Source organism: Piliocolobus tephrosceles, chromosome 9 (assembly GCF_002776525.5).
Source record: "Piliocolobus tephrosceles isolate RC106 chromosome 9, ASM277652v3, whole genome shotgun sequence".
In the NCBI taxonomy this organism is placed as follows: domain Eukaryota; kingdom Metazoa; phylum Chordata; class Mammalia; order Primates; family Cercopithecidae; genus Piliocolobus; species Piliocolobus tephrosceles.
In genome coordinates this window covers 103,215,893-103,236,072 of record NC_045442.1, presented here as the reverse complement: position 1 = coordinate 103,236,072, position 20,180 = coordinate 103,215,893, and the positions used below count along the sequence as shown (strand labels likewise).

General features: G+C 37.3%; 1 protein-coding gene across 4 annotated transcripts in view; it reads right to left on the bottom strand.

The window, feature by feature from the left end:
* The window catches only part of MPP7 (membrane palmitoylated protein 7), a 254,323-nt gene that overhangs the window by 178,163 nt on the left and 55,980 nt on the right, over positions 1-20,180 (bottom strand). For all 4 annotated transcript variants that reach the window (XM_023194630.3, XM_023194629.3, XM_023194632.3 and 1 more), the window contains one exon: positions 6,965-7,132. In XM_023194630.3, coding sequence (XP_023050398.1) covers positions 6,965-7,001 — 37 coding nt within the window. In that variant the 5' untranslated portion in view covers positions 7,002-7,132. The remainder of the gene's footprint in view (positions 1-6,964; positions 7,133-20,180) is intronic.

Here is a 20,180-nt window from a genome sequence, read left to right as displayed (position 1 = left end):
CAGAAATATATAAAAAGGATAGTAAATTATGACCAAATTGGGTTTATTCCTAGAATGCAAGTTGGTTTAACATTCAAAAATCAATGTAAGGCCAGGCACAACAGCTCACACCTGTAATCCCAGCACTTTGGGAGGCCAGTGGTGGAATGATTACTTGAGCCCAGAAGTTTGAGACCAGCCTGGGCAACACAGGAAGACCTTGTCTCTACAAAAAAAAATTAGCCAGGCATGGTGGCATGCACCTATAATCCCAGCTACTTAAGATACTGAGGCAGGAGGATCCTAGGAGTTTGAGGCTGCGATGAGCTACAATTGCACCACTGCACTCCAGCCTGGGTGACAGAGTGAGACCCTGTCTCTTAAAACACACACATGCGTGCACACACACACACACACACACACAAATTGATTGGTAATGTAAGATGGATTGGATTGCTTTTCTCTTCTCTTAAAGAAAATAGTACACATGAAGAGGCAAGCAAAGAGTAGACAGTCAAAAATATCGAAGAAAAAGCTTTATGGAGGTGTGTCAGGGAGTTAATTTTTTAAAAATTATACTTTTCTCCTGGATTCTATAATACTTATTATATGTAGCCACTTTTGAAAATTTACAATGTGTTTTCATTTTTTTCATTCTAAATAAATATTCACTTTCAAACTAAAAACTGCTTATGGTGTAATTCCATCTATAAAGTTCAACTAGCAAAATTAAACCATATTGCCTATGAATGCTTATACAAATCATAAACTCTGTCTCATGTGGAGTGTGAGGTAGGAATCATTAAGGGGGTTGAGAAGACTGTGACTGAGAAGAGATACACAGGCTGCCTTCAAGGTGTTGGAATTTTTGACCTAGGTGGATGTTGGTCACATGGATATGACCAGGTCACATGGATGCTGGCTTATAACCACTTTTAAAACGCTACTTATAAAGGTTTTTTATGTGCATTTCTGTACCTATATTATATTTCACATTATATGATGCTTGTATAAATCATAATGAAATTATAAAACTGAAACTAATATAGGTATTATGCAGGAAAGGACTGATTCCATAAGATTAAAAACTATAAAGATACTATGGCACTATCCCAGGAATAAAAATAAAATCAACTCTCTAGCTAATAAAAGTTGTTTCCCATGGGTTAACAATTCTGATACTGCTATACTGGTACACATACACTGGGACTGAACAATTAAGTAAATCTGTGGTGGATGGTAGTAGCAGGTTTTCCACTGTTGGAGGGGGAAGAGGCTACAACGATCTATTTGCTAATGATTAGAGTTGAAAACATCAACGAGAATTCATATTTAGTTTAGTATAGTTACAGATGATTACACAGAGAAATGTTCATATATGCTTATATGTGTTTACGCATGGGTTAACTTACACACACACATTTCTTTGCTCGTCAGCTGAAAGAGCCTTAAAGAAACAACACTCCGGCTGGACGCAGTGGCTCACGCCTGTAATCCCAACACTTTGGGAGGCTAAGGCGGGCGGATCACAAGGTCAGGAGATTGAGACCATCCTGACTAATACGGTGAAACCCCGTTTCTGCTAAAAAAAATACAAAAAATTAGCCAGGCGTGGTGACGGGCGCGTGTAGCTACTCCCTAGCTACTCGGGAGGCTAAGGCAGGAGAATGGCATGAACTTGGGAGATGGAGCTTGCAATAAGCCGAGATAGCGCCACTGCACTCCAGCCTGGGTGACAGAGCAAGACTCCATCTCAAAAAAAAAAGAAACGACACTCCAAGGCTGAGTGCAGTGCCTCATGCCTGTAATCCCAGCACTTTGGGAGGCTGAGGCAGGAGCATCACTTGAGCTCAGGAGTTTGAGAACAGCCTGGGCAACACAGGGTAACCCCATCTCTACCAAGAAGAAAAGAATTGAAAAGAAAAAGGAAAGGAGAGGCAGAGGGAGAGGGAAAGAAGAGAGAAGACAGAGGAGAGAGGAGAGAGAAGGGAAGAGGGAGGAGGGATGAGAGAGGAGGGAGGAGGGATGAGAGAGGAGGGAGGAGAGAAAAGAAATGAAACGAAACCAAAGGAAAAAGAAACAACACTCCAATAGCGATGAGCAAACCTATTGCCCAGATCTTGGTTTCTAAGCCCATCCCCAACGAAAGGAACGAGAGCTCCTTAGAGAAATGTCTACTTCTAGAACTGAGGCAGGAAATATACAAGATGAGCCAAGATTATTTGTAGTATCAAAAGTAAGGAAGTGATAAAAACAAACGAGTGCACATTGATGGGGGTTATCAAAGAAGCCACCTCAAAGAGCTCCCAAGGGCCAAAGCTGGAACAATTTGAACAACAAAATAAAGTAGTCATGGTTTATAACCCACATTACAAAATAAGTATCCATGACTCCATATTGATCAGAATGATTGAATAAATTAATAAATGGGAGAGAAAAGACAAAGAATTCCAAATAATCTAGATAGCCCCTTTACACTAAAGGAGGAGAAACGGCACACACTACTCTAAGTGTGGGCTGCACAGAGAGACTTTTTCCAAAGATTACAGTATGGAAAGGATGAAAAAAAGCGTAATCTTACAGTGGAGAAACCTGACAAACAGTACATTAGGCAGGTCACCAACATTAATGTCAACAGTTATAAATCGAGTTGATAGAATGTACCCTCACTGTGATATGACGACAATGGCCCTTCACCGCTGTGACCTTACCCCACAAACACATAACCCCAATCTTTTCACAAGAAAAATATCAGACAAATTCCAGGAGAGGAGAATCCTTACATTATACGTGACCAGAACTCCTCAAAACTCTCAAGGTCGTCAAAATCAAGGACCGTCTTTTGGGTTTTGATGGTTTTTGTTTTGTTTTGTTGTTTTGTTTTTTTTTGAGACAGGGTCTCACTCCATCACCCAGGCTGAAGTGCAGTGGTGCGATCACTGCTCACTGCAGCCTGGACCTCCCAGGCTCAGGTGATCCTCCCACCCCAGCCTTCCAGGCAGCTGGAACTACAGGCACATGCCACCATGGCCCAGCTAATTTTCTGTATTTTTAGTAGAGATGTGGTTTCACCAGGTTGCCCAGACTGGTCTCAAACTTCTAGGCTCAAGAGATCTACCTGCCTCAGCCTCCCAAAGTGCTGGGATTAAGGTGTCAGCCACTGTGCCTGATTTCTAAAGTCTTAGAAACCATTATGGCCAAGAGAAGTTTAATGAGAGTTGACAACTAAATGTAATATGGTATTACAAATGAGATTCTGGAACAAAAAAAAAAAAAAATGACATTAACGGAAAATGAAGGAAATCTTAATAAAGTATAGATTTTAGTTAATAATCACGTATCAATATCGTTTCTCAAATTAAAATGAATTTACCATACTAATGTAAGATGCTAATAACGGGAAACTAAGGCAAGGCATATTGAAACTCTCTGTATTGTCTTCATAGTTTTTCTGTAACTCTAAAATTGCTCTAAAAAATCATCTATTAAAAAAATTTTAATATAATCAACAGATCATTATAGCCAAGGAAGAGAACACAGAACATACATGTAATGCTGAATTATGATAGAGGGGATATTAAAAATATACATGGAAAGAACAGACTATTGAATAAGTGATCTGGGGATTACTTGGTGGGCCACATGAAAAAATAAAATCAGGTGAGACTAGACTCTACTGCCACACTCCACATACAGATTGCAATTGGATTACATTTCAAATGTGTAAAAACAAATCTTTAAAATAACTACTAAAAATCTTAGAGAATATCTTCATAATCCTGGCATAGGAAAGTCCTTCTTAAGCAGAAGAAAAGTAGCAGCAAATCAATACAGAAAAGATTGATTTGACTACAAAAAAGTTTTCAACTATTATAGAAGAAATGTTATTATTTAAGGAATAAAAAGGACAAATGATTGACCAGAAGAAATGGTGTTCAACCTATAATGGCTCAAAGGATTAATATACAAAATACAAATACATTCTGCAAGTAAATTAGAAAATGATAAACCAGTACAAACAATGAGGAAGAGATATGAATAGATGAATCATAGAGGAATGGCAATGAAACAAATGAAAATACGCTAGCTATCAGTAGTAATGCACATTTCACACTTAAGATCTCATGTTTTTCCCAACAGATTGGTAAAACTTATAAAGATGGACAATATTTAATACTGCCAAGAATGTAGGGGAAAGGATCTTTAATACACTGACCGTAGATTATTTGGTGGTTTAACCACTCCGGAGGACAATTTGACATCATTAAATGTGTATATCTTCCCTTCTAAAAAATTTACAAAAGGAGCAAAACCAGGCTTTTGTTAACAGCAATATGGTTCACTAAATAGCGATATGATGGAAAAGTATGCATTAGTGTAAAAGAATGAGATAAATATATAGATGTATAGAGAGATTATAGATAAACATGTGTAAACACACAAACACTTTTCTATATTTAACATGGAAATATCTCTCCAAGAATATAGTTTGGTGTAGAAAAAAAGTTGAAGAATAATAAATAGGGCATAACAAAATCTGTGATTAAAAAGAAAAGGAAAAGAGACTCAAAAACCATGTATTTATGACATATATATGCAAGTACTGAATGAACAGGAAACTCTTACAGGCTACTTATCAAACGGAGGAAAAAAAAATGAGATCGGGGGAAAGTGGCATGTTTTTATGTATTACTTGTATAATAAGATTTTTTTTTTTAGTGAAATAAGCAAAAAGGGAAAGAAGAAGTGGTAAGAGTTTTACACGAAATGTATTTTCCCAAATGAGCAATCCATGTATCTAGGCTGCTGTTAGTCGGGTGCCTTGCTCCTGTGGCACGAGGGTCTGAGTCTAACTCTGTTCCCCTGGAAACCTGATAATAGGATGACATCAGCAATACTGCTAAGCAACGCTGCTTAGGGGGAAAATGACCCCTGACTGGCCAGTTGCAAACATCTGATGCATACGCTGTACTTTGCGGCTTCTGTAAATGCAGAGATTCTTGTCTTCTGTGCTTCGCTCAAACCTTGTGGGGAGATCAGGTCGAAAAACATCATAAAGCAAGGTGTCATTCAGATTGGCACTTTAGATTTGCACTAAGCGAGCTGGCTGTGTGTGGAAAAGCCCTTTTTAAATTCTTGATAGCGTATGCTATTTTTCATGACTGACACCTAAACTGCCTTATAAACTATAAATACTCCATTTTAATCCTCCTTCAAGTAATATGTAAGCAACAATATTTTGCATTCAATTAAACTAAGGCATTTGGGGTGAACAGCAAGGTTTAAAACATATTCATTACACAACTGTAGTAAATTTATGGTTCACATAAATTTTATCCATAATTTCCCAAAGCACTATGGAAAGTTAAATCATTCATTTTTATAAAGTAGAACACAATGTGGGACTATATAAAACCTAAAAAGAAGAAAAAAATCTCCAAAGGGTCTGACTTCCAAGTTAAGGTCTTGAGAAAGAAAAGCTTTACGTAATTTAACAATCAAACTTCTTGCTGACAAAAACGAATCCTCAGTGTAAAAACTGGGGAAAAAAAAATCATTCTTGATAGATAAAGATGAGACAAAACAAAACAAAAAGAAAGACGGGACAAAACTTGTCAACATATAACTACGGATATGCCCGAAATGGCAAAGAATTACATTTGCAAATAGGGCAAATGAAAATGCCAGTGTAACATAATACAAGATAAAACTGAATTTGTGTTTTGGTGTTTTTGAGATTATAGCACCAGTCGTTGTAATTTTCCAGCCTGAGACAGTCATCTTGGCTGGTTAGAGAGCTATATCAACCAAATTCAGGATGGCCCCATATAAAAGAGAACATTCCTTTTCGTTATACTGTGTTATCACTTCTTTCAAGGGGCTTTAAAAATGCATGACATAGGCCACCAACCCCATTTACATTTTGTTTTTGTTGTTGTTGTTGTTGTTGTTGTTTCTTTGAGATGGAGTCTGGCTCTGTCGCCCAGGCTGGAGTGCAGTGGCGCAATCTCGGCTCACTGCAAGCTCCGCCTCCAGGGTTCACGCCATTCTCCTGCCTCAGCCTCCCAAGACTACAGGCGCCCGCCACCTCGCCCGACTAGTTTTTTTGTATTTTTTAGTAGAGACGGGGTTTCACCTTGTCTGCCAGGATGGTTTCGATCTCCTGACCTCGTGATCCGCCCGTCTCGGCCTCCCAAAGTGCTGGGATTACAGGCCTGAGCCACCGCGCCCCGCCTTACATTTTGTTTTAGTAGTTCTTAGAGGCATCCAGGATTCTACACTTTGAAAAAGTGCTGATTCTGGTCCAGAATAGGACCTCAAAGAGGCATCTACCACCACACTTTTACTTCCCTGAATCAGATCAGAAGGGGAGGATTTTATGTACACATGTGTGCATGTGAGGTTTTTTTTTCCTTTCTTAGAAATACCTACTCTAGGTATCTCAAAGTCTTATAACTGATAATAACATGAAATGTTTGTTAGTTTTAACTGAATCCCTTAATGATATATATCAATTTCAGGATAGTTTTACCTCTGGTGACAGAGAGAAAACAGAGAATTGGGGTAAGGATAATGTTTTATTTCTTAAAGAAAAAAAGAGAAAAATCGGAATCAAGTGTGGCAAACAGTTCCTACCTGTTATACAACTGAGTGAAGGATAATATGGGTATCACAGTATTTGCCATACTTTTCTGTAAGTTTCAAATGCTTAATTTTTTAAATTAAAGGCACAGAATTCTTCTAAAAGCAAGACAATACGACAGCAGCAGCACATGCCATCACTACCTGGAGAAAGAGGCAGTGAGCCCATGTCCTCCAGTAACTTTTACCTAGGAGGGCATCCCTGAGTTGATCTCATGCCCCTAGTGTTGGTGACAGAAAAACAAGTATGATCTGCCTGAATGCTTAAAGCAATGTTGTATTTCACTGTGAACAAGATTTAAGCAAAGAAGCAATAAGAACTGCCCCTCTTGGGGTCACATACCGGTGTCACTCCCAGATCCTGTTGACAAAGCTGGCATGATGCAAGGTGTAGGAACAGGTCAGCCGACCGCTCTCCGGACACCCTGCCCTCAGACAGCCACAGGGAATTCCAATTCAACAGCCTGCAGCCACGTTGTCTACCAAGATCTGTATGTTTTGTAAGCCGTTTCTAGAAAGGAAAGAAACATTTATCTTTTTTAAAAAGGGACCGTCACCAAATCACAACATTCTGTAACTAATTCAAAATTCTCATCCCAATCACTATTGGAGACATCACAACTCTTCAGAATTTTTTCTACAGACCACATGCAAACACGAACTGTGAGAGTTTCTGGTCTTGATGAGCAACTTCTGATTGAAAGCGTGAATATTCTCAATGTGTGTGTTGAGGCTTCCTTCAAGATTTTTACATTTGGGTTGTGGAACGCTGACTGGATACATGGATAATTTTAAGAAGCTTCTGTAAGTCAATGCCATTCTCAACTTCATTCCCTGTGTTACCATAATTCTCAGCTATATGTCTAAACGTAGAACAGAGACTATATAAATTGTCAGAAACTTATAATTAATTTTTTTTTTTTTGATATGGAATCTTACTCTGTCACCCAGGCCAGAGTGCAGTGGTGCGATCTCGGCTCACTGCAACCTCTGCCTCCTGAGTTCAAGCAATTCTCCCGCCCCAGCCTCCTGAGGAGCTGGGATTACAGACGCCTGCCGCCAAGCCTGGTTAATTTTATTTTTATTTTTTTATTTTTTTTTAAAATAGAGATGGGGGTTTCACCATGTTGGGCAGGCTGGTCTTGAACTCCTGACCTCAAGTCATCCGCCTGCCTTGGCCTCTCAGAGTGCTGGGATTACAGGTGTGAGTCACCGCACCCAGCCTAATTGTATTTTTTTAAATAGCTCATCCTAATATGACAAATACATGGTTCTCTAACTGAAGTCTGCAACTAACCTTGAAGGAATATTTACTAGAATGGAAGCAAGATGTTATTATAGATTTACAGAAATGTTAGTAATCCAAAGTAAATCTAACAATCCAAGCTAGCATACACAAGTAAATTCTTTTAGTAAAAACTAACCTTTGTTGTATCTGGAAAAATATTAACTTTTTTCAGTAACTATCTTAACTACTGTTTATCCTCAGATAAGCGGTAAAGGCAGTATAGCATATTAGTTAGTAACAAGGGATCTAGAGTTTGACCTAATCTTTAATGCTGCTAGTTCTGTGATCTTCAGCAAGGTATTTCACCTTCTTAGGCCTTAACTTCCTTATACACAAACAGAGACATGAGTAAATTAGAACTATTCGGTAATTAAATATACTCATGTAATGCAGTGTCTGACACATGGTAAATAAACAAGAAACACTGGTTGTTAGGGTTTTTTTAATTCAGGTAATGAGATTATAAAATGAAAACATAAAAGAAAGTAGCAAGATTAAAATTTACATTGGCCTAACACCTAGAGGGAGGCCATCTGGTTTAAATTTGGATCACCCCTGGCTAATAATGGAAAAAGTACTCCATTTACATTTTTGTAGAAATCAGAAGAACCACACAATGTGTTTTCAGTTCATTTTTAACGTACTTTCCTCAATTCTCTAAAAAGCAAATTCAGTAATTTAGAAGCATATTTTTAACATATATTAACAACAACAAGAAAACACTGGAAACACTGGAAAAACTGGTTCACATCAATTCTTAAAGCCTTTAAAGTTGCTGATTCAAATTGCAGAATAAAGAGAAATGAACTTGCCAAATTTTACTTTAAAAAATCCAAACTGTAAGATTCTATTGAAGCCTTCTAAATTTGTTTTTTAATTGTTAAAGTGAAAATTAGTATTAAAAACTTCACCATCAAAGGGATTATTTTAGATCAGACTATCTGCTGCAATACCTTGAATTTTGCTTTATGTTATTGCAAAGGCTGACATAGTTAAAACATGCACACACATCAATACAGAAAAGAGTGCTAATTTATAATATAAGAATTGTTATTTGAAATACCAAATGAAAATATAGCTAAGTTAAAAATTAAACATGTGAGGCAAGATTTCACTAATGCACATGTATGGAGCTGTTTTTTCTAATAATTTTGAAAGCAACTTTGCTTTGCCTTCACAAATTATTCTAAAAATCAGGATGAAGATTCAACTACAGGAAAATGTTCCTTGTATAAAGCAAGGCTAGAAATGAAGTAATTCAAAGTCAAAAAAAAAAGACTGTATAATTTAAAGAACACAATTAGCAGACTTTTGTTTTGCTAATAGAAAAAAACGAAAATCAATTAAAATTTCTAAAATGTCTGCAGACACATTTGTACCATTAGGCCAATATATATGTATGTATGTATATGAGTAGGTATTTATTTTATGTGTGTGTATATATATGGAATTTAAGGTCTTTATGTCATGAGAAAAGCCTAAATTCATATGGTACAGATTGCACATATGCTATACCATCTATACCATGCAACCTATCACTTTCTTCACAGCTTAAAGAACTTACAATGTTTCACGTTTATAAACCATACACACCATATAATAAGACAACATATGCTTATATCAATTAGAATTTCATATAATTTGAAACATTCATATTCCATTAATATTGAAGACCTTACATTCCACATCAAAACATCCTTTTGAGCTGGTGTTGCTGCTGTTCATCTATGCCACATACGAAAAGCCCTCGCATTTCTTGTTTTTTATTTCATAATGAACACTCAAGGTTAAATTTTTCCAAAGCTGTGTTATTTACTACAAAGCAATTATCTTTTAAGTATATATACTACAAAGTAATCACCTCCTCAGACCATATACGAGTACATGAATTCTAAAACTGGTTTGACAGAATCCTAACCAGTAATACTTTGTATTTTGTGGAATGAAGCGAAGTTGCTCGGTTTAACTTTCAAACTGAGTTAAATTTTTGTAGTAATGATGTTATTTTCTTTGGCGAAATTCATTGAAAATGCTTTGGAATTTGTCGGAATGCAGCCATAATTATTACTGACTGTTGTATGGAATCAATTTACTACAACACAAAAATACCAGCTGTTACAGTATGTCCTGAGAGGGATTACCGAATATTCTTAAATTGAAGTTCAATCCATCTTTCCATAAAAAAGAGAAAGACCCAAAAGCCAGGAACATAACAGCAGTATCAAGTGCACCTGAAGCATTTACAATGCCCAATAGAATGATTACAACCCTCCTTTAAAAGGGCTTATTTTTGAAATTTCATTATTCCAGTTGTACCTTGCTTCTATATATCACACTGTATCAGGTTCCTCTGGCATTGATCATGTGGAAACAGTGAACTATGTGAAGGTCTATGAGCTTACAACCTTCCATTTCTACCCGCCCTGGGTAACTCTTAATGCTCCCATGGCACTCATGACATCTAGTGGTCAACCACAGAAGTGCACGTGTTTAAAACTTGTTTTCAGTAAATAACTTAATTCCATCGTCTGCAACATTTTTTATTAATGTGAACATATACACACACACACACAGTTAATATATATGAACAAGAAATCAAGTAATTTCCAAATACATTTCCTCTATATTTGGGGAAGTGTTCAAGTATATGAAAACTTGTAATTAACTGTCATCATAAACTAGTTTAATAATTATGTTCCCAATCTATCATTTCAGAAGAATAAGTGTGCTCAGAAATCCAACTGTAGATTATTTCACCAGATACACATACTCGAAAGTTACATTTTCAAAACACAATAGAGCAATAAAATAACACAAACAAATAAATAATCTATCACATATTTTTTAAAAATAAATCTATCACAGATTTTTGTAAAAGCTCAATCTGAAAGACTCATTAGTTCTATTAGCCACTGCAAGAAGCAGACTTATATCTGTTAACCTTATTTGGACCCTCTTAAATTATAACTGTAAGAATAAAAGGAGGCAACATATACTAAGTGGCAGACATCTGCTTATATAAAATGGTACTTGTACCTTTTATACCAGTCATTCTCAAAGTGTGGTCCACAGACCCCTAGTGGTCTCCAGGACCCTTTCAGAGGGGTCCATGAGGTCAAACTATTTTCATAAAATTGCTGAAGAAAGTACTGAGATGTTATTTGTCTTTTGCACTGTACCAGCATTTGCACCAATGGTGAAAAGCAATGGTCACGGTTGGTAAAACCACTGGCACCTGAGCATGAGTCAAGATAATGGCACCAAATTGAAACTAGTCAACAATGTATTCTTTGTTGCCAAGGATGCTCATTCAGAGGAGGAGGAGGAAGAGGAAAAACAGGAAGAGGAGGAGGGGAGAGGGAAGGTTCACTATAGAATATCCTTAAGGAAGCAGTAAAAATTAGTATTAATTGACTCTTGAGTACTCTTCTTTTTAACATCCTGTGTGAATAATGGGAAGCACACATAAAGTAACTGCTGCTATAAACAAAGGAAACACTGTCTCAAAAAAACACTTGTGCAATGATTTGAGTTGTGAACTATACTGGCTGCTCTGATCATGGAACTTTTTTTTTTTTTTTTTAACTTAAAAGAACAACTGAAGACAAACTACGGTTATTCAAGCTTCGGTATTTGACAAACATTTTCTTGAAGAAAAATAGAGTCCATACTTTCAAGGGAAACCAAAAACAATATGTGTTGCTAATGATAAAAATGAGCTTCCAAGCAAAAATCAGAGTTTTATAAAACTTGCATCCACTAGAGGCTCATTTTGCATGGTGCTATGTAAACTGAAACACACGCATGGTGGAACCAAGTCCCCACTTTGCACTGGTTCTGTCAGCTTCCCAATGCCCAAAGGCTTTGCTGAGAAGACCCATGGTGACACTAACAAACGTGATTTTTTTGGCATTTTGTATCAACATTGGGAAGATCTGCATGATTCGGTGAACCAATATTTTCCCATTTTCTACTAACATATTAGAAAATTATGCATGAACAACATCCATTCAAAGCTCAAGATTGCTCAATGGATTTAAAGTTCCAATACAATAACTTTATTTCTATATTTTCAGATTTTACACTGAAACTTATCTTTAAGAAACTGCCATCTATCTTTGGTGTAACAGCAAAGAATATCGGCAGTTAACTGAATAGGCTATTAAAACACTCCTCCCTTTTCCAACTACAGATCTGTGTAAGTTCAGTTTTTCTTCATATCCTTCAACCGGAACACACAGCAACAAAATGAAAGTAGACACAGATACGAAAATATAACAGTCTCCTGTTGAGCCAGGAATTAAAGAAATCTGCAATTCACTCATGCTTTTGTTTTGCGGGTAAAATTATTTTTCATAAAAATGTGATTTGTGTTAACATGAAGCAAATTTAATATTGTTATTTTTAAATGAATTAAACCAATATAACCCACATAATCAAAACTCTTTAGAGCCTTCAATAATTTTTAAGAGTATAGATCTGAGGACCAAAAATGTTGAGAATTGCTTCTCTAATGCCAAGGTGTGGCAAACATTCTCTGTCAAGGGTCAGACAGTAAACATTTTAGGCTTTGTGGTCCATATGATCTCAACCTAAACAGTATGTACCTGAGTATGACTGTGTTCCCATAAAACTTGATTTCCAGAAATGAAGGAGGGCCAAGTTTGCTGACCATTATTCTATATCCTTACATCCTATCTGCTAGTGACTTAAGGATCTAGAAGTAGCATGCTTTCTAGTAACATGTGTACTAGTCATTATTTATATACTCAAAAAAAAAGAAAGTTAAAAAAATTCTATTTTGTTCTGTTGTGCAAAATTGTGAAAATTTTTAAAGATTCAGTTCTTAATCATAAACAAAACTGCATTTCAATTTTGGCTATCCCAAGTATCTCAGACTCTGTTGCTATACATAAAGAATTTTAAAACAGACTTATAACTGGCCAAGTATTAGGATGTTATATGTAAGAAAAGATGTTTTATACAACCAAAAACAAAAATTCCTAGTTTTCAAGAAAAAAAGATTACGAAGGATCAAAATGTCCCACATTTTACAAATCCAATGGGGTCCAATGATTATATTAATATAAAACCAACACATGTCCTTTCCACACATGGAAAGGGAAATGCTGAAGCAACAGAAGAGAAGAATCCCACTAAAAGAATCCTATAAACCTTTAAAGACTTCAGAAAGGAAACAAGAGAACATGCCGCTTTATAATCTCCAGGTGAAGAGACCCAGGCTTTAAGGCTGCTAGGAAAGTCTGCGGGAACCCTGGTCCATTTGCCAGGAAGGAACATTAACCACGAGACCCTTAGGGCCTCATCTAGTGAGGGCTCTTGGGAAGGCACACAACTGCCCCTTCTCTGGAAGCGTAGGTGTAATGAATGAACTAGCACTCGCAGGCAATTACCTCATTCCAGACTACCCGAACCATCTACAACAGTGAGTGCACCACGACCCCATTCTCCTTTTTTACTCTCCTTAAGCAAAAATGGCAGCATTTACAGTGTTGGCACATCCTCCAGACCTCTCCTCTGGGGCACTCCTCTGATGATGACTGTCCTTTCATTGCATTTATATTCTACCACTTACTGCTAAAAAGTCTTGGCTAAATCTTCAAGATTACACCACTGACCATCAATGACCCACTATTTTTGCTCTGTATCTCTTTCCTCTACTTGTTGGGGGCAGAGAAGAGTGATACAACTTCTTGATTACGTTTTCCTTGACTAATTCTCAATTCCAGATTCATCTCAGCATTCCACTGGCATTCCCTTCGGTCCTCTCTACCGCAGAAACCAATCCTTTGTAATTAACATGGATCAACATAATTTTACATTTTTTGTTCAATCAATGTCCCTCACTAGATTCCTTAAGAATGGAACTCATATCATCATATGTCCCTAAAAACTGAATAATGATCCGCTGTCTTTCTCTTCCAAGTCAGAGTCACCTCATCATTTTACCTATGGGGAGATAGCACAGCCTAACAACAAGAGCACAGATTTTGAAATCAGACAGACCTAAGATCCCACCCAAGCCCTGCCTTACTGACTCTGTGATCCTGGCCAAGCTACTTAGTGAAATGAGATTAAAAGAAATAAAAGTAAAACATCTAACCCATATATAGTAGCCAATCAACACATGGCCGCTTTTATTTTATTTTATTTTATTCTACTTTATTTTATTCTATTTTATTTTATTTTATTTTCAAGACAGAGTTTCGCTCTTATTGCCCAGGCTGGAGTACTGTGGTGCGACCTCAGCTCACAGCAACCTCCACCTCCCAGGTTCAAGTGATTCTCCTGCCTCAGCCTCCTGAATAGTTGGGATTACAGATGCCCACCACCACACCTGGATAATTTTGTATTTTTAGTAGAGATGGCGTTTTGCCCTGTTGGTCAGGTTGGTCTCGAACTCCTGACCTCAGGTGATCCATGCGCCTCAGCTTCCCATAGTGCTGGGATTACAGGCGTGAGCCACCACGCCCAACCTTACTAACACTCACAATCTTGTTTTCATCACTCTCTATTTCATATTTCCTCTAATCTCGCAAACTTCTAGTGGTCCTACAATGAAAAGAATACATGCTTTGGTAAGACAAAAAACAGAGTTTAAAATCTGAAGGATCTTCTACCACTTACCACATACACAATTGACAAGGCATGAGACCTCAGAAAGCCACGTTAAATAACGAAAATAAATAAATAAGAATAATGTTCGTGATGGCTCCTATTGAGTATCTCACAATTTTCCAGATATTAGGTTAAAAATGCAACATGCACTGTTTCATTTAATGCTCACAATAATCCTATTATGTAAGCACTATTACCGTGTCTTACAGATGAGGAAACTGAACTTTAGGCAATGTGCCCTAAGCCCACAACTTGAAGGGATTCTGATGTTGGTATGTATGAATTCAACACCCACCCTGTCAATCACTCTACACAATGCTGCCTCTTAATGACTATTAACCTCCCTCAGTTTTCTTAGTGGTCAAATAGAAATAATATGTATATCTCACTCACTTTTTCTGACTGGTTAAATGAAACAACACATCTAAACACGAAACACACCAGATGCTCCAATTTTAGCTCTCCCTTTCCCTCAACCTTCCCCTTAATTTTCTTGTTCTACCTGATTCCGTTTACAAATCAGAAAACTGCCTGCTTCACATCCACGTCCTCTTCTTGGCTCTTCAGTCACGTAACATAGTGCCTTCTCTGATATACCCAAAACATCAAGTAGGTTCCAAAAATAATATTCTCAGCCTTCGATCCTAAGGTCTAGAGCATACCTACAAAATGCACAGCCTGTAAAAGCCACAGATCTCTCCAAAATTTACAGTAACATCTTGCATGATAGCCAGGGATACTGTCCCTCTGTTTTATATGGCTTAAGTAAATGATGGAGTATATCTGAAGCTCAAGAATATAATTCAGATTCTACCAAATCTTTCTTATTAACAAAATGTCACTCTAGCATTACCCACAATTCATAGACACTAATTTCAAAAATATCTTGAGAGGTCAAAAATAAACCAGTCAATGAAGCAAGTTTGATTAAAATTATATATCACTCCATATTCAACCTACCATGCATAAAAATAGAATAAATCTGTTTATTAAAAAGCTATATTTAAGACATTTAAGATTAAATTTTAATAGAGTTACCAAAAATCTACCTCTTTACCAATGAAACCTCTTATTGTAACACAGTTATGATTATTGTATAGGCATAGCAAAACATCAAGTGAAATATTCTAGCAATGACTGGAGGTTTTACTAAACACGTACAGGGAGTGACATCAGTAAGATGGTGGAACAGAATACCTCAGACTCTCTTTTCCCCATGGAAACACTGACTTAACAACAACATACAAACCAAGTTACCTCTGTAACTCCAGAAGCCAATTAATTATGCAGCACCCATGCAAGCAAAAGCTAAGGAAGGCGACATCAATGCACGTTGGAAAGTGCATTGCTTTTTGTCCACTTTAGCTCCTCCCTGACCCCAGTGCAACATGGAGTAATTTGGAGGAAAATTCCCAACTTCCAGCTTCTCCCTCAAGAAGGAAAGAGAAGAGGAAAATGTGCACCCAATGTTCTGGCTTGTAAGGGGCTGCCCAAGGGACTAACTTGGAGTGCTAACAGGAAGAGGGTATAATCTGGATGCCAGATTGGGGGCCACTGAAAACAAAAGAGAGCCCAGGGCCTTGTTACAGCATCAGGAAGACAGCAGAACCTCAGACGGATGCCATGAGGAGGACGAGATTAATGTACAGACTTCTGAGAGGAAAACAGGAGCAAGTCTCATTAACCGTGAAATTACATGCACAGGGCCAGAGAAGATGCATTCTCAGCAATAGTTTGAGAGGTCCAAATAATCACTATCCAGGTCGACTGGAAAAGATCTTGCCCTGCACGAAGCCAGTCAATAAAAACCAAGAGGATCTATCTTTTCCAATGCCCAGATCTCAACAAAAGAACACAAGGCACCAAAGAAACAGTAAAACATAACCCAATCAAAGGGGCAAAATAGAGCTCCAGAAAGCCACACTGAAGAAAAGATCTCTGAATTAGCTGACATAGAATTCAAGATAATCACCTTCCAGATGCTCAATGAGCTAAAACAGCACACAAACAGACAACTAAAACAAGTCAGGAAAGGGATGCATGAACAAAATAACAACAGAATCAGAGAAACAGAAACTATTAAAAGTTTCTATTTCTAGAAACTCTGGAGCTTACAAATACAATAACTGAATTGAAAAATTCACAAGAGGGACTCAACAGCAGACTTGATCAAGCAGAAAAAAAATCAGTGAACTTGAGTATAGATCATATGACACTATCAAGTCAGAAGAGCAAAAGTGAAAAAAGAATGAAGAAAAGGGAAGAACCTAATGGGACACCATCAAGCAGATGAATATATGCACTATGGGAGTCTGACAAGAACAGAGACAGGGACATGGCTGAAAATTTCCCAAATGTGAGGGGAGAAATGGACATAAAAATTCAAGATGCTTAACAAGCTCTGAATTGAATAAATCAAAGATACTCATGCTAAAACATATTCTAATTAAACTGCCAAAAGTCACAGAGAGAATCTTGAAAGCAGTAAGAGAAAAGTGACTCATCATGTACAAGGGAGCATCCACAGAGGATCAGTGAATTTCTCAGCAAAAACTTTGCTGAAGTATGTTGAAGTAAGATGATATATTCAAAGTGGTGAAAGAAAAAAATCTGCCATTCAAGAAGACTACATCTGACAAAACTGTCCCACAAAATGAAAAATAAATTAAGTTCCTTCCCAAATAAACAAAAGCTGAGGGAGTTTGTTGCCACTATACCTGTATTACATATACTAAAGGGAGTTCTTCAAGTCTAAATGAAAGAATGCTAGACAGCAACATAAAACCACATGAAAATATAAAGCTCTTTGGTAAAGCTGAATATATGAACAAATATAAAATACAGTAATATTGTAATGATGCATAAATCACTTTTAATTCTTTTATAAATTTTCAGGCTGGGCAACAAAGCAAGACTCCAACTACGCAAAAAAAAATTTGTTTTAATTAGCTGGGTGTGGTGACACACATTAGTTCCAGCTGCTCAAGAGGTTAAGGTAGGAGTATCGTTTGAAGCCAGGAGGCTGAGGCTGCAGCAGGCTATAAGCACACCACTGCACTCCAGCCTGGGTGACAAAGTGAAACTCGATCTAAATAAATATATATATATGTTTATACACACACAGAGACACACATGAATTATATTAAAATATATGATAAAATATATAACATATACATGTAATTTACATACATATAAATTGTATATATGTTAACAGACAAAAGCATAAAAGTAACTATAAATTTGTTAATGATTTATAGTAAATAACACAATATAAAAAGATGTAATCTGTGATATCAATAACATATATGGGGACACAATTATAAAGAGCAGTCTCTATATGTGATTGAAATTAAATTGCTATTAAATGAAAACAGATTATAACTTTAAGATGATATGTGCAATTCTCACGGTGACCACAAAGAAAATACCTACAGAATAGACACGAAAGGTAATGAGAAGAGAATCAAAGAATGTCCACACAAAAAAAATCTATAAAACACAAAGGAAGGCAGTATGAAAGATTCTCAACATCGCTAATCATTACAAAAATGCAAATCGAAACTATAAGATATTACATTAGGATGAATACTATCAAAGAAAACAGAAAATCACAAGTGTTGACAAGGATGTGGAGAAACTGGAACCCTTGGCACAGTTGATGGGAATGTAAATGTAAATTTCTGTAGTATGGCCACTACAGAAAATAGCATGAAGGTTCCTCAAAATATTAAAAATAGAATTACCATATAACCCCAAAATCTCACTTCTAGGTATATATCCAACAAAATTGAAAGTGGGAACTCAAAGAGATACCTGCATACCTACATCACTACAGCATTGTTCACAACAGCCAAGGGGTGGAAGCAAATCTAACGTCTATTGACAGATGAATGGACAAGCCAAATGTGGTATATATATTCAATAGAAAATTATTCAGCCTTAAAAAAAGAAGGAAATAAGCCAGTTACCAAAAATCAAATACTGTATGGTTCCATTTATAAGCAGTATCTAAAATGGTCAAACTAATAGAAACAGAAAGCAGAATTGATGGCTGCCAGGGGCTGCAGGGAAAGGAAAGTGGTTGTTGTTTAATAGGTATAGAGTTTTTGTTTTGTAAATGAAAAACTTCTGTTCTGAAGATCCATTGCATAACAATGTGAATATACTCAACACTACTAAACTGTACACTAAGAATTGTTAAGACAGTAAATTTTGGGCTGGATGCACTGGCTCAGGCCTGTAATCCCAGTACTCTGGGAGTCCGAGGTGGGCGGATCACAAGGTCAGGAGTTTGAGACTATCCTGGCTAACACGGTGAAACCCATTCTCTACTGAAAATACAAAAAATTAGCTAGGCATGGTGGTGGGCGCCTGTAGTCCCAGTTACTCAGGAGGCTGAGGCAAGAGAATGGTGTGAACCCGGGAGGCAGAGCTTGCAGTGAGCCAAGATCGCGCCCCTGCACTCCAGCCTGGGCGATAGAGCGACACTTCATCTCAAAAACAAAAAAAAAAAAGTAATTTTTATGTTATGTTTGTTTTTTACCACAATTTTTTAAAAATTAGTATAAGACCACTGGGCACGGTGGCTCACGCCTGTAATCCCAGCACTTTGGAGGCCGAGGCAGGCAGATCATGAAGTCAGGAGATCAAGACCATCATGGCTAACACGGTGAAACCCCGTCTCTACTAAAAATACAAAAAACTAGCCGGGCGTGGTGGTGGGCACCTGTAGTCCCAGCTGCTCAGGAGGCTGAGGCAGGAGAATGGCATGAACCCGGGAGGTGTAGCTTACAGTGAGCCAAGATCACGCCACTGCACTTCAGCCTGGGCGACAGAGCAAGACTCCATCTCAAAAAATGAGTATAAGACATTGAAGATAGTCCAAGGAAGAAATGAAATAACTACAAACTAACGGTAGCCATAAAAGTAGCCCAAAAGTCTAGTAAGGAGCTCTCGGACATGGACAAGCTTAATCCTAACAACAAACAAACTGATTTAAGGGGCAGCTGTAAATACAGCCTGCCTATTTATAGTATACCATGGATAGCAGTCCTGCAGATCAAGTCTGAAACACATAAATCATTGTTGTATTTAAACTCACAAACACTGTCACAGGGGAGGGACTGATACCAAGTGATTATGCTGTATATTCGGTATATAATAAATAGTTTCAACCAGCACTATCAATTATGAATGACAACTCAATTGTTATATCAAAGTATATAATGTAGGGAACTTGACCACATTATTTTAGATAACTTTCTAATTATGGCTAGACAATGATGCTACTCAACAATATATCTGCAACTCGTCCCTTCCACTTACAGAGGAGAATTGTGTCCCCAACCCCTTGAAGTTAGGTGAGGTTTTGTGGCTTGCCTTAGCCAGTAACATGAAAGTGACAAATTTAAGAGTGAGCATGGGATTCTACATTGTATTAATCTGTTTTCATAAAGAACTGCCCAAGCCTGGGTAATTTATTAATATAAAGAAAAGAGGTTTAATTGACTCACAGTTCCACGTGGCTGGGGAGGCCTCAGGAAACTTACAATCATGGCAGAAGGTGAAAGAGAAGCAAAGCATATCTTACACGGTGGCAGGCAAGAGAAACAGAGGATAGGGGAAAAAACTG